Source organism: Plasmodium sp. gorilla clade G2 (genome assembly GCF_900097015.1).
Source record: "Plasmodium sp. gorilla clade G2 genome assembly, chromosome: 7".
Classification (NCBI taxonomy): Eukaryota; Apicomplexa; class Aconoidasida; order Haemosporida; family Plasmodiidae; genus Plasmodium; species Plasmodium adleri (nom. inval.).
In genome coordinates, this window is record NC_041699.1 from 810,001 (window position 1) to 826,989 (window position 16,989).

General features: G+C 17.5%; 3 protein-coding genes across 3 annotated transcripts; 2 read left to right on the top strand and 1 right to left on the bottom strand.

The window, feature by feature from the left end:
- Nucleotides 1–432: 432 nt before the first annotated feature.
- PADL01_0719000 (conserved Plasmodium membrane protein, unknown function) lies at nucleotides 433–10,409 on the top strand (the record flags this gene model as incomplete). The annotated part of the gene is made up of 2 exons (XM_028681227.1): nucleotides 433–3,273; nucleotides 3,393–10,409. 2 exons carry the CDS (start codon nucleotides 433–435, stop codon nucleotides 10,407–10,409), a joined length of 9,858 nt encoding a protein of 3,285 aa, XP_028537625.1.
- Nucleotides 10,410–12,317: 1,908 nt separating this feature from the next.
- On the top strand, nucleotides 12,318–13,046 carry PADL01_0719100 (conserved Plasmodium protein, unknown function; the record flags this gene model as incomplete). The annotated part of the gene is made up of 1 exon (XM_028681228.1): nucleotides 12,318–13,046. The coding sequence occupies one exon, from the start codon at nucleotides 12,318–12,320 to the stop codon at nucleotides 13,044–13,046; it is 729 nt and encodes a 242-aa protein (XP_028537626.1).
- Nucleotides 13,047–13,752: 706 nt separating this feature from the next.
- On the bottom strand, nucleotides 13,753–16,599 carry PADL01_0719200 (conserved Plasmodium protein, unknown function; the record flags this gene model as incomplete). Its single annotated transcript, XM_028681229.1, has 1 exon — nucleotides 13,753–16,599. One exon carries the CDS (start codon nucleotides 16,597–16,599, stop codon nucleotides 13,753–13,755), a length of 2,847 nt encoding a protein of 948 aa, XP_028537627.1.
- Between the last annotated feature and the right edge of the window lie 390 nt (nucleotides 16,600–16,989).

Below are 16,989 nucleotides of genomic sequence, written 5' to 3' on the forward strand. Positions count from 1 at the left end.
AATTATTTTACAATTTTAATATATATTTTTTTGTAATTTATATGATGTGAATAATTATATATATATATATATTTTTTTTTTTTTTTTTTTTTTTTTTTTTTGTTTATTTTCCTTAATATAAATATATATATGTATATAATTTTTATGTTTTGTATTTTTCATTTTTTTTTTATTAATCATATGAACCTAATATTTTTTCGTTAAGCATATTAAACAAATATATACATATATATATTATATATATATATATATTTTTTATATGGTGCTTAGAAAAAAATGAGAATAATAAATATAAGGAAATAAAAATATGTTTAATATATCCATCTACTTAAAAATTTTATAGAAAGTCTCCATCATATAAATAATATATATATATTTATATATTTATTTATATATGTAAATATTTATGTGTGTATTTTTATATTTTAAAAGATGGTTATTTCTAATGAGGAGAACAAAAAAAAATGGAAATATATAAAAGATGAAAAAGATATTTCTTATATTGTAAATATTAAAAATTCGAATGAAGATGTAAATTATGATTTATGTTCTTCTCTTAAAGAGAAAAGTACAAGTTATAAAGGGCAACATCTAAAAAGAGAACAGCTCTGTAATAATAATAATACATATAATAATACATATAATAATAATAACATTTATAGTTGTAATAATGTTTGTGTGTCATCCAACTCTTGTAATAGCAAAAGAAGTGAAGACATTTACAATGAGGAGAATAAAAAAACAAAAAATGAAAAAGATTTATTTTATGATAAAGTGGATGAAATATTAAACCGGAAAAGTGATAACGATGATGATTGGATATTCAATGAAGACAATGAAAATGAAAATGAAAATGAAAATAAAAATAAAGATTATATTAAAAATAAAAATTATGGTGGAGACAATATGAAACATAATGATAATTATTTACAAAATAATAATATTCATTTCCATGATGAGAATAAAAAGCATATTCCTTTTGAATGTGTCAAAGAGGAAAAACAGAAGAAAGCATATTTTTTAAATATACATACCTTAAATTTTGATGCTCATATGTTACATGCTCTTCTTAAAAAAAATAAATACAGACTTACAAAATATAATACAGATATGAATAATATGATATATAAATATTTATATTTATATAAGAAAAAAAAAACTTTAAAATATAAACAAAAGAATGAACAATCTTATAATGATTATAATAAGGATGAAAATTATATTTATCATCACACGAATGAAATAGAAGAAAAAAAAAAAAATACTCATCAAGATAAACAAAAAAAAATATATGTAGATGATAATAAAGAAAAAGTGTATGAACAAGACATACATAATAAAATTAAAAATATGAACAAAGAGGATAAAGCTAAATATAATGAGACTAATCAAACAAATAAATTATTAGATATTATGTATTATAATGAAAATAATAATAACAATTATATTAACACTGATGATGATAATAATAATTATTTGAGAGATGTTCAATTTTTATATATGGAATATTTTATAAGAAAAAAAAATCTGACCGAAATTTCAAATATATATAATAAATATATTTATAATAAAGATAATTTAATATATTTAAAAAAGTGGTATGCGAAAAATGTATATATATTAAACTCGAAAGGATATGATAAAAAAAATATATATGAATATACAAATGGTATAAGTAATACAAATAATATAAGTAATACAAATAATACAAATAATATAAATATTAATCCACATAATAGTTGTGCTAGTGTGAGTGAAGAGAACTCTCATAATAATTACCATTTGTCACCCCCTTCTATTAAAAGCTTTTGTTTAAATAATTATTTTATTTGTCTGCACTCAGAAAATAATGAAGTCATTATCCTTAGTTGGAAATTTATTAATATAAACAATTTAATATTTTTTAAAGGAAAAGATAATATTGATGATTTTTTTTTTAAAGATGAAGAAGGACCTATTAATTTAAACTTTAATTATTATAAATATCCTCATTATGCTATTATAAAAAATGATAATTTGAAAAATATAAAAAATATTCATATTAATGATATGAATAAATTATGTGTAAATACTTCTAATTGTATATATGTTTTTGAAATTCTTTTATGTAATTCAAAAGTTCAATATAAATATTTATATAAATATGTAGAAAAAGGAAATTTTTTAAATAAAGAAAATAATATATCTTCTTCCTTACATATTAAAGAAAAAAAATTGTTATACTTTACACCTTATAATATAATATATTTAAATAATAATAAAAATATTTTTAATAGCATGATAACAATAACAAAAGATATCAAATTTAAATATAAGATATTAAACACGGCATTTTATAATAATAATGTTTATATGGTCATATCGTATTTTAATAAAATCACACTTTTTAAAAATGAAGCTATTTATTTTGTTTTACTGTATGATAAAAATGGTGATGTGATAAGTGAACAGGAGGTAAATGAAAGGAATATAAATGAAAAGAATATAAATGAAAAGAATATAAATATAAATGAGAAGAAAAATGAAGATTCAAATGAAAAGAATCAAGATTCAAATGAAAAAAATCAAGATTCAAATGAAAAGAATGAAGATATAAATGAAAAGAATGAAGATTCAAATGAAATGAAAAAATATGAGATTCATAATAACAATGATGAAAAATATAATTTAAAAGATGATTATATAAGTTACATTCCTTTCCTTGGAATTTTAGAAAATAATAATTTTTGTGCTGCCTATGGTAAATCAATAACTATTTTTGAATATGTTTGTAAGGTTGTTATAAAATATAAATATATATTAAATCATTCAATATATTTTTTTAAAAGTTGTGATAATAATATTATTATTATATATGATAAATATAAATTATATGTATATCAAATAATGTTAAAGGGGAATACAAATTTTTGTATACTTTTATTATATGAAAAAAAAATTAATAATGTAACTAGTCGTGTCATATCTGAAGGTTATAATATATATGAAAGCTATGATGGATTTATAAATATAAATAAGAAAAATGTAAAGTTAAATAAAAATGATAAAATCGCTACCTTTATGTTTTCTTTATTTAATCAAGATAGAACATTAAATGAACAAAATTCCAAAAATAATTCATCTTTTTTTTATATTAATTTGATATATATATATATATTAAATAATAATAAAGTGGATATCATAGTCATTAACTCTTTGATATATATGATTTATCTTTTTTTCATTTATAAAAAATATGATCTCCTCCTCATGTTTATATTACACCTTTACAACGTAAGTTAAATAAGGCGATCATTATAAAAATATATATATATATATATATATATATATATATTATATATGTGTGTGCTTATATTTTATTATTTATTTTATTTTATTTTTTATTTTGATAGGGAGATGTGTGTGTGCTTAACGACTTTTCTCTTAAGGAAGAAGAAAAAAAGATACAAATTCAAAAATTACTTTTTTTTTTTTTCGAGACACAAATGCGTGATATTATAGAAAACTATAAAGAATATAAAGAGAAGCAAATATGTAATAATAATTATTTTATAAAATATAGAGGTGATAAAAATGGTGACTATAATAAAAATGATGACCATAATAAAAATGATGACTATAATCAAAATGGTGACCATAATTATTGTAATAATTATGATAATTTCAGTGGATGTATTTCTCATGAATATATACCCATGAATGATATTACCTACACAGTATCATCTATTTCAACAACTTTATCATATTCTTTATCAGACGATGAAAAAAAGGAAGAAGAGTCACTTATGTCTTTGTGTAAGGAAGATAATATGTATCATAAAAATATTATAAATGATCAAGATAGTTATAATTTATCTATAGATGATAATAATATAAATAATTATGAACATATAAAAAATAAAAAAACAATAATATTAAAAGATGAAGAAGAAGGTATATATATAAATAATAAAATTATTAATAAAGAATGTATTGAAGAATTAATACACTTATGTTATTTAAGTATAGAATTGAGTATAAAATTTAATATAAATCTATATGAATATATATTCCATTTATTTAAAACATATAATATAGAAAGTGTTTATTTTTATATATGTGAACCATATATAATGAATAAAAAAATATGCCTTACTCATGATTCTTTAATATATAACTTGTTACAGTATTTTAAGAGGTTTTATAGTATTTTTTGTTTATATGATGATACATATTATGATTTGTTCTTGTTTTTTTGTGCGTTTCTTAGGAGTAAGGTGGGTAATAGAATGTTTAAACGACAGATGGGTATCACATCTAAAAAGGGGAATAAGAAAAATATAAATTATGACAAAAATTATGATAAAAATTATGACAATGATAAAAATTATGACAATGACAAAAATTATGACAATGATAAAAACTATGACAATGACAAAAATTATGACAATGATAAAAACTATGACAATGACAAAAATTATGACAATGATAAAAATTATGACAATGACAAAAATTATGACAATGATAATCATTGTGATCTTTTTATGAATAATGCATTTCTATCAAAATTTATATTCATTTTAAAGATTCAAAATAAAACCCAGCATGATCAACTCCATTCTTCTGATAATCACAATGAAATACTTTATAAGAATAAAGAAGAAATGCATAATATTTACAATAGACATATGATGATATATGAAGATAAAAATAAGGAATATATAAACGAGGCTGTAACATTTGATTTTTATTTTATTGATAAATATTTGAATATAAAAAAAAATTTGAAACAAATAAAAAAGATATATTGTTTTATTTGTATAATTAATAAATTCTGTAAATTTTTTGAAAATATAAATCTTGAAAAAAATCTTGAAAATATTATATCTTTATTACCCTTACATATAAGTTCCTATTTATATAATAAACATAATGAAGATAAAACAACTATATGTGAATTTTTTATATCATACATGATAAGAAAAAAGAATATTTTTTTTTTCAAATTTTGTAAAGATAATAATATAAAGAATGAAATGTTTCCAATATATATACCAATATATATATTTAATAATTTTTATCAAACAAATTTTTTTCTTTATTATTTATATTGTGTTTTATTTAAGAAACCATTTAGTATCTATATGGATACATATGTGAATGAGAGTAGTCACATGGTTTTTATTAAAGATATATATGTTTTAAAAAAAAAAAAAGGAAATAATCAACAAAGAAATTGTAATTATAATGGTGATAATATAAATGATAATATAAATGATAATATAAATGATAATATAAATGATAACAATAATAATAATAATATATCTATACATCCTATTTGTATAGATGATTCGTCTTATTATGATAAAGTCTTCTTTGTTTATTCTCCTCTTCTTTATGAGAAGAAACAAAATTATGGACTCAATAAAAATATTGTAACTCTAATAGAATATATGTGTAAAAGATATGATAAAAAATGTTTACTAATAGAAGATGAAAAAGATATTCTCTCTGGTTTATTCTTTAAAGGATTGAATGGGATGGAAGGAAATTATATGACTCATTTTGAAGAAAACAAAAATATAATAAAAAAAATAATAAATAATAATAAAAGTGATGATAATAAAAAATATGACCTATATGGGAAATCTGATCAATGTGATGAAAATTTTAACATCAAATATAATAATGATAATAATATGTACTACAAACAAGAAAGTAATCATACTATGAGATGTCCTATGAATATAGAGGACAACCATAATCATAATAATGAATCCATCACAAATAATGGTTCTGATATTTATAAAAATTATATAACATATAATAATCCTTATAATATGAAAAAAACACAAAACAAAACATATGAATCATTCCTTGAATTTGACATTTTAAAAAAAAGAGAAACTATATTATCAATAAATAAAATAAATTGTAAGAATAAAATGAGGAATATACAGAACGAATTTAATATAAATGATTTTTTTAATTTAGATAAGAATGGAATGTTTTTATTATTTCAAATGGCTTTATCAAATTGTTTTAATATAATGAATAATTTCTTTTTTTTTTATCACCACAAAAATAATAATATTAATGGTAATAATAATATTAATGGTAATAATAATATGAATGGTAATAATAATATTAATTGTAATAATAATAGAAATTATAATTATATAATGAATATATTCATTGAAAACATTTTAGAGTTTTACATACACTTAAGTGTATCATATGTTCATTATAAAAATAAATTATATTTTATATTACAACAATATGTAGAAAATATAAAAGATATATATAAACATATAATATATAAAATAGATACATGTATTCATTATGATTCTATTAGAAAATTCTCTTTAAAAATGAAAAATTATATTATCATCTCATCAGATATAAGAACTGTAGAAAATAATAAGATGCTTAGTTTAATCCAGTGGATTATTTTTCAATTATTTTTTATTAAAAAGCATATGAAGAAAGTTATAGAATATACTACATATATGTTTCTCTTGTTCTTTATTTTTTCGACAGATTTTTTATTTGACGAATGTATGAATATATATTTTATTCATTTTCTTTTTCAAATTGATAATAAAGAATATGACAAATATAATATGACACACCATGATGATGATAATAATAATAATAATAATAATAATAATAATAATAATTTACAAATTAGTATGTTTAATTATCATCTTTATAAAAAATATAAAAAAAAATTGAATAATTTCCTATCCACATTTAATGTTCAAAAAGATATATATGATAACAACTATATTAAAATATTAAATTTAAAAAAAAAAAAAATTCTCCTTAAAAAAAAAACTATTTTATATAATCTTCATATGTATAAAAACGAAATAGATTTTAATATAATAACATATATTATGAAAAAGTTATACTCATTTGATCTATCCTACTTGTTGAATCATTTTTCAACATATATTACATATAATCATATGGAATGTCATACAACCCAAACATATATAAGAACAACAAATACGGAGGAAGATATAGACAAAAAGATATATATATCAGAAAATAAAAATAATTCTTTTAATAATATATATAATGTAAATTATAATAATAGTAAGCATGAACAAAATAATTCTCCTAATAAGAATATATATTATAATATAACAAATAAATCTAATTCATTGAATCATAAAAAAGAAGTCAAGATAAGTATATTCAAAGGAGGTGATAAACATGTCGTTCATAAAAAAAAAGATATTTCTTTGAATAATAAAAGAATGAAGAAAAAGAAAAAAATTAATAATATATGTTCGATAAAATTTTGTAAAAATGAATTAAGATATATTTTGTTGCTATATGTTAAGAAGTTGATAATGATATCAGAGGGGTTGAAAAAAAATGACCACGAAAAGAAAGATGATAATATTAATAATAAAAATTATAGTACATATAATAATGATAGTATATATAATAATGATAGTACATATAAAAATTATAGTACATATAAAAATGATAGTACATATAATAATGATAGTACATATAAAAATGATAGTACATATAATAATGATAGTACATATAATAATGATAGTACATATAAAAATGATAGTACATATAATAATGATAGTACATATAATAATGATAATATCAATAACAATGACAGTATATATAATAATGATAATAATATATGTCATAATAAACAGAACAATATGCTTTATCATAAAAAAAAAAAACTCATCGATAATTTTCTGAAATACATTTTATTCTTCAGTTGCACAAAAAAATATACAAATATTTGTCTTCTCCTTTTTGATTATTTTGGATATTATAATGTTGTTATTGAATATTATAAAAAATATAAACTAAACGATTTATATGAATACATATATTTTAAAATATATTACTTTTATAAAGAGACACGATTCCAAAAAAGAATATACGGATATCTCTTTTATACTACCTTATTAAAAAATATTAACTTGTTAAATAATTTATTTGTTCATTATATTTTGAATAATTATTTTTTTTTTCATAGGAAGAGTGTGGACATGTTAAAAAAAGGTAAAAAAAAAAAAATAAATATGGAGAGGATATCAAAATGGGGGGGGAACGAAATAAATCAAAAATATGAAAAATATGAAAAATATGAAAAATATAAAAAAAATCAGAAAGATCAAAAAGATCAAAAAAATCAAAAAGATCAAAAAGATCAAAAAAATCAAAAAAATGGATTGGATGACATGATCAATCGTGAGGATGATAAGGGAGATGAAAATTTTGAATCTAATCAAAATATTGAATATACTAAAAATAATAATGATTATTTTGAAAAGGAAGAAAATAATGATGATAGTATGTTGCATACGTGTCAAAAAAGACTTTATGGCATTAGTAAAAGTGAAACATATCTACAAGAAATTGAAGAAATTAGTAACATTGAACCTAATTTAGAAAATAAAAGTACATACAGTGATAATCATAATAATAATAATAATAATAACAATGATCATAATAATGATCATAATAATATTATTATAAATGATAATATTGAAGGATATGAAAAAAACCAAATGAAAGAACATATCATCTGTTATAGTGAAAAGATTATACATGATAAAGAAAAAAATGATAATTATAAAAAAAGGATTTTATCATTTAAAAATAATATATTATATAATAAAAATATTTTTAATAATATAAATAAATATAATAAAAAATATTATAAGTATTCATCATTGTATTATGTGAAATTTTTTATTTTTTATATATCCTTATATTTTATTGAAAGTTTATTATTATCATCAACAAATAATTTTAATGATATGATAAGAATGAGAATTTATTTTTTATTATTATATAAAATTAAATTTCCAAGAAAGATAAAAAGTTATATATTCAAAAAACACTTTGTCAAATATATAGACTTGCTATGTAAATATAAAAAACAAAAAGTTTATAAATGTGTAAAGGATATCAATTGTGAAGCATATATGTCAATATATGAAAAATATTATAATATAAATATTATATTATATATTTATGAGAAGCAAGGTAAATTTTTTAAAATTATACAAATATGTTTAAATGAAATAAAAAATAATATATCTAAATTGTATAATGTTCTGAAGAAATGTTATAAAAATAAAAATAAAAATAATAATAATAATAAAATAAATAATAATAATAATAAAATAAATAATAATAATAATAAATATATTAAATCCCTTTTTTTTTTTTCGAAAAGGGTAACTTATGATGATATATTTTCTATAAATTTTGATCATAATGTTGATATATATAATTTTTATAAAATACCACTCAAAAAAAAAAAAATTAAAAAAAGTTTATTCGATTCATCTAAACAAAAAACACAAACGATTATTAAAGACAAACATATTTTTATTCAGAAAATATTTACAAATCTCAATTCTATTTCAAAAGACAAGCCCCATTTCTTGGAATCTTTTGTCATTAATAAAAAAAAAGGGATGGCACCTTGTCTTACAACTGAGGGTGTTGAAAAAGAGAGAGTTATTAAAAGAGCAAATGATCATCATATAAATAAAAATACAAATAAATGTTTAAATAAACATATAAATCAAAATAATTGTGATAATGAATTACAAAGTAGTAGATGCTATAATTCATATTCGCAGGAGCCACATATAAAATGTAGAAATGGAAATTCCAAAAAAAATAACAAGTGTGAAAATATGCATGGACATAAAAAACGGTTGATGAAATCTAGATGGTTATTTATAATAAAAGAATATAATAATATATTTTTATATATATATATGTTATCATTTATTTTAAAAAAGAATAAAATAAGAAATAATAAAATCAATGAATATATAATATCATATATACTTAATGAATGCTTAAAAGGTTATATAGATATACATGAAAAAATAATAAATTCTATTACTTTTAAAAAAAAAAAAAAAAAAATATTACTTTTTTTTAATTATATATTTGAACAAATTATTCTTTTTGTTATTAATATTAATTCTTATAATCATACACAAAATGTATGTCAAAAAATATTATCAGAATATAAACAAAAATTGGATATTAAATTAATAAAGATGCCATTAATACAAGTATTAAAAAATCTATGTGACACTTATATCTTTTTTAACGATACAAGTGAAGTTGCTCAAAAGAAAATTAAAGAAAGCATGAAATTTTATTCTTATCAAAAAAAAAAAGGACTAATAATTAATTTTCAACAACCAACACATACACATAAGTTTAATATGCAACTAGCCAAAAAAAGGTATATACTATCTTTAAATAAAGAAAGTATGAATACTCATATAACAAAATGGGATTCATCTGAATCTAATCGTATATTATATGTTTATAAATGTGATCATAGTAATCATTTTGCATGTACACATTTTTGTTTTCTGTGTGATTCTGTGTTAACAGAAAGAAAATGATAAAAGGGGATATAATATATATGTATATATGTATATGTATTTATATGTATATGTGTTTATATGTATATGTATTTATAAGTATTTTTTTTTTTTTTTTTTTTTATGGTGAAACGACTTAAAGTATTTACGTGGCTAATATTTTACGCGTTCGTATTATATTTTTCTTATATAGTATCATATATTTTTTATATTTTTCATATTTTTCATATTTTTCATATTTTTCATATTTTTCATATTTTTCATATTTTTCATATTTTTCATATTTTTCATATTTCTTATATTTTTTTTGTTTTTTTTTTTTTTTTTTGAACTGTTTGAAAACATGTTAATTCGTTTCTTAAATATTGACAATATTATGATATTATCACAGAAAAAATATAAATAAAATGAATAAAATATTTTATGTATATGGAGATATATATTCGGCTTTATACGTATTTTTTACGGGTCCCCTTTAAAAAAAAAATAAAAAATAAAAATAAAAAAATAACAACATATCTCGTTAATATAAATAATATATATATATTATATATATATATGTATATTTTTTTTTTTTTTTTTTTTTTTTTTTTTTGTATATTATTATTTATAAGCCCATATGATAAAACATTATATTTATGTGGAAGAAGATATAAAATGTATCTTCTTTTTTCATACAACGCAAATGTGTATAATATTTTAAGTACCAATATAAACATAATACGTTACAAATATTTTATATATGTATATATGTTTTTTTTTTTTTTTTTATTAGATGAGGAAAATTAGGGTTCTCTTAATTTTCTTTATATTATATTTAATTATTTTATTATTTAATTATTTTATTTTTCATTATATTTATTGTAGGGAAATAATTTATAAAATAAGAAAAAAAAAAAAAAAAAACAAAGCCTCTTATTTTTTTGTTCCTAAGAATATAAATATGTAATATTTTATATATATATATATATTATATATGCACTTAATAAAAACAATGTATATAATAATATTTATATATATATGTGTTATATTATTTTTATTAATATATTATTATATATTAATAATATTTTTAAGCTTACAAATTATATATATTTTTAAAAATTCTTATTTATATATATATATTTATTTATTTATATATATTTTTTTTTTTTTTTCCTTTTTAAAATAATATATTTATTAATATATATGTTTAAAAGCATGTACATATATAATAATACAATAAATAAGATTAAAACTTGAAAATTGATCCTAAGCCTTATAATATTATATAATAAATAAATCATATACATATATTTATATATATATATATATTTACATATATTTATATTTATTTTTATTTTATTTTAATTTATTTTTTATTTTTCTAATTTATAAATTTTATTTTTTAAAAAAATAAAAAGATAGCTATTTTTTCTTATAAGAACACAAACTGAGAAAGTGTAAAAGATAATATATTAAAAATTTTATATCAAAGGTAAAAATAAAATAAGCAAATAAATAACATATATATATAATATATATATATGTAATATTTATTAAATATATTATGTATTATTTATTCATTATATTTATTTATTTATTTATTTATTTAATTTTTTTATGAAATATTAATTTCCCCTATTAATGTTCCAAGAAATTAAATCGTTACAAGAACGTTCGTATATATATTATTTATAAAATATTGTTTATGGCTTTTATATTTTTCATTACATAATTTGAATGTGTAAATATAAATATCATCGCTCTTTTTTTTTTGTATATTAAAATATACAACAATTAATATATATATATATATATATATATATATGTATGTATATATGTTATATATTTACATTTTTATATTTACATTTTATTTTTATAGGATATTAAAATTTTTGTGAGATTCATTTATTCATCTAATACAAATATTCATTATAATTTATTAGAAAGATGTCGAATATTTTCTTGTTGTTGTTATTTTCTTTAATTGTTGTTTTATCTTCAAGTGTTGTATATTCAAGAGGAAATAAAATATCTAAATGCGTTTTTTATGACAAGAGGAACAAGGATATGAAACAAGTTTTTTATGTTCCTACGAGTGATGTAAATATGTATAAGGAAACCATAAGAAAATTATTATCAAGAGAAATAAGTTTATTAGAAGAACCATTAGATGAAAATGAAAATAATCATAATATGAGTAATAAGAAAAATGTATCAAATTTTGAAGAAATAAAAAAAAATGATGAAAATAATAGAAAAAAAAAAGAAATGGAAGAAAAATTGAAATATATAGAAAAATATAGAAATTATGCAAAAGGAGTTTTAAAAAACGTAGAATTTAAATGTGATAATATTGATGATTTGAAATCAAAAGTAAAATGTAATTTATGTGTTTACACAGAAATTATAAATAATAAACATATAAGACAAGGTCAAATTATTCAAATATTTATGAATGAATGTATGTATGGATTTTATTATTATGATAATATTAATCAGTATACACAAAATAATGAATATAATAATAAATCTTTAAAGGATTATAACTCAACACAAAAATTAGATGATATCTATTTTAATATAACTAAAGATATATCAGAAGGAAATATAAATGGAATCAACTTTTTTAAACAACAATCTAGCAAATACCATCCAGTATGTTATGTAACTGAGTAATTCTAATTTTTTTAAAACTTTATATCATCAACCAGGACACACAAATGTATAAACTGTGTGGAAATAAATAAATAAATATATATATATGTATATATATTTTATTTTTTCAGCATTTTAAACAAATATTTATAAAACAAAAAAAAAAAATCTATTCTAACGAGAAAAATATGTACATATATATAAATGTATGTATATATGTATATATTTTTCCTCGTCAATTTTATGACTTAAAAATATTAAAAAAAAGAAAAAAAAAAAAAAAAGAAAAATACATATTATATATAATGGTTTATGTCCATATTTTTTTTTTATCATACATGAATATATGTATAGATGTATATATGTATAAATGTATATATGTATATATTTTTATATATATATTTTTTTTTTTTTTTTTTTTTTTTTAAATATAACATTGTTGCAATATATATTCAAATTATATATATTATTTTATCATTTTCTTTTTTCATGAGCCGCACTTTTAATCGTGCTTCTTATTTTTTCACATGAAACTTTAAAAAGATGTCACTGCACATAAAATATAATATATAAAATATAAAATATAAAATGCATTATAACATGCAAAAATTTAATAAACTCCAAAAATAAAAAATATACACACATGCATATATATATATATATATATATATATATATATATATATATATATATATATATTTATATATTTATATATTTTATTTATTTGTCATATTTCTAAATTTTTTATGTAACACCTCTTATCCACGTAGTCATACTTATGACCTTCTATTAAATTTATTTGAAGCATATCAAATGTCTCATCTTCTATCATAGTAGTAGAAAAATTTGTAGAATTCATGTTTATACTACCCTCATATTGCATAGTGTCTATAATATATATAGGTATTCGAAAAGACATGTTGTAAACATGATCAAAAGATGTTTGCAGCGAAAATGGTTGTAATGTATTGTCTTTATTGTTGAAACAATAAAAATCCATATCTATAAAATAATCTATACTTATTATATCATTTTCGAATGTTGGAATAATATCTTCATTCAATATTATATTTATATTTTTTTCACAACATGATAAAGTACTAATATGTTGTTCTAGAATCTTTTTATTACTACATAAGACATTATTATATGATTTTTTTTTTTTTTCTGATGGAACATTTAATTGTAATGATGATGTAGATGTAGATGATGATGATAAAGACGTATTTTTTGATTTATATGATGTTGTTTTATAAGAACTAGATGAATAATATTCTTCTTCTATTATATCATTTTCATCATAAAAAGATCTATTTTTTGATATATTAAAAAATTTTTTTTTCAATCTAATTTTTTCTAACCTTTTTAAAGATATATCAATATGTTTTATACATACTTCAGAATTTCTTAAATTTATATTTATATTAATAATACTATTATTATAATTAAAAACATTTGTTATTTTATTATTTATTTTATCCTTTAATGATATAATACAAACATTTTTATTATTTGTATTAATATTATATATATTAGGTGAGTTTATTTTCATTTTTTTCGTCTTTTCATATTTCATATTTTGATCCTTCACATTATTTGTAATAAAATCATTTTTTATTTTTTTCTTATTAATATAATATCTAAACATATTATTTCTAATCATATATTTTATGATAGTATCCATTTTATAAAATTTATTATTATAAATAATATTATATTCATTATTATTTTTTTTTTCATTCAAATGACAAATTATTTTCTTTTCTGTGTCACTATTAACATTATCATTTGACAAATCACCTATTTTTTCATTTGAACTAGTATTATTTTTTAATTTTTTAATATTTTTTTCTTTATTATCATCATGATCTTTTCTTATTGTTGTATCTTCAAGGTCACCATTTTGATTATTCTTAATTATTTCGTTTGACTTTTCTATGTGTGTATCTTTTTCTTCTTTAGAAGTTGTAACTTTATTATAATTATCTACAATTAAATTATCAAACCATAAAACAGGTTCATATATAATATCATTAAAAGTAAAATTTTCGTATTTACAAAAATAAAAATTATGCAAATCTTTATCATCATACATAATAGGATGAATATCATTCATATGATATATATCTGCATTTTTTTGTTTTTCTTCATTTAATGATTTATTAGAACAATTAAATGTATTTGTTTTTTCTGTGTTATCATATATATTTAACTTTTCATTGTGCTCTCTCTTGTTGTATTCATCTGACAGTATTTCTTTTGTGTTATCATTTATATTTTTCTTTTCATTGTTCTCTTTCTTGTTGTATTCATCTGACAGTATTTCTTTTGTGTTATCATTTATATTTTTCTTTTCATTGTTCTCTCTCTTGTTGTATTCATCTGACAGTATTTCTTTTGTGTTATCATTTATATTTTTCTTTTCATTGTTCTCTTTCTTGTTGTATTCATCTGACAGTATTTCTTTTGTGTTTGCCTTTTCTATGTTTTCTAGGATAGAGAGAAAAAAAGAGGCATTATTATTTATGGATGATAAATAAAATTTTTTATAATTACGATTACATTTAAGAAAATTTTGAAAATAATTATAATGATATATTAGATATAAAAAGCAATGTAGATAATAAAAATAATTATAATTCGGAATGATATAATTTAATAAGAAGATAGAAGAATCTTCTTTTCTTTGTGAGAACAAATTATATATACATATAAAACAATCAAAATTACTTTTTTGAATATTATTATATATATGGGTTGGAATATAAGATATATTATATATGGTTTTATATAATAATGGTTTATATATATAATTAATATTATTATTATTATTATTTTTTTTTTTATTTATATCATGTGAATTATTTATAAATTTGTTTGTATTCCCCAATTCTTTTATATAAATATAAAAATTATGATGTAAATATGTATGTCTCTCATTTTCTTTATATAATTTTATATCATATGGTTTAATTGGGTAATACGAAAAATTCAATATAGGATTATTTTTATATTTTGTATTAATAATATGTATTGAATAATTAGCTTGATATTTTTTTGTAATAAAATCTTTTGTATTTTTATATAATCTTTTAAGTGCTTCAACATATAAATAATATTTAATTTTTACATTGTTACCATTATATGTTGGTGGTATAAAATATGGAAGTAAACATTCTAAAGAATAATAAAAATTATTATTACATTTATTAAATAATATATCACTACATAATATTATAGAATTAGTATAAAATATTAAAAATTTCTTTTCATTTGTATCTTCTTTCTTCTTATAAAAAGGTAAATGTATATTATCGTGTCTTTTTAATAATTCTTCACTTACACTTATTATATCATTATTAAATATACATATTCCATATATATATAATACAACATAATCTAATTTTATATTTCCTATATATTTCTCAGGACCAATCACTTGAATTATACATCTAAATATATCACCACTACGATAATATATATCATCTAAAAATATATACAAATTTATTTTATCATTGTTCAAACATTCCAAGTTAATATTATTCTTCTCCTTTAACAAAAAAAAAAAATTCATCACAAAAAAAATAAAAATAAATCATAAATAAATAAAAATAAAGATAAAAATAAATATATTTATTAAAGGTCAGCAAATGTAAGACTTGTTTTTACATATATTAAAATAATATAAATATAAATAAATAAATAAATATACATATATATATATATATATATATATTTAAAATAATAAATTTTAAAATTTTATTTAAAATTTTTTTTTTATGACAAAAAAATATTATTACATATTTTTTAATATTTTATATACATAAAAATGAAGGTATACATATTATATATATTTATATGTATAATATTATTATTATTATTATTTTTTTTTTTTTTTTTAGGGCACTGGGTACCCGTTGGTTTTTTTTTTTTTAATACATATATATATTATATATATATATAA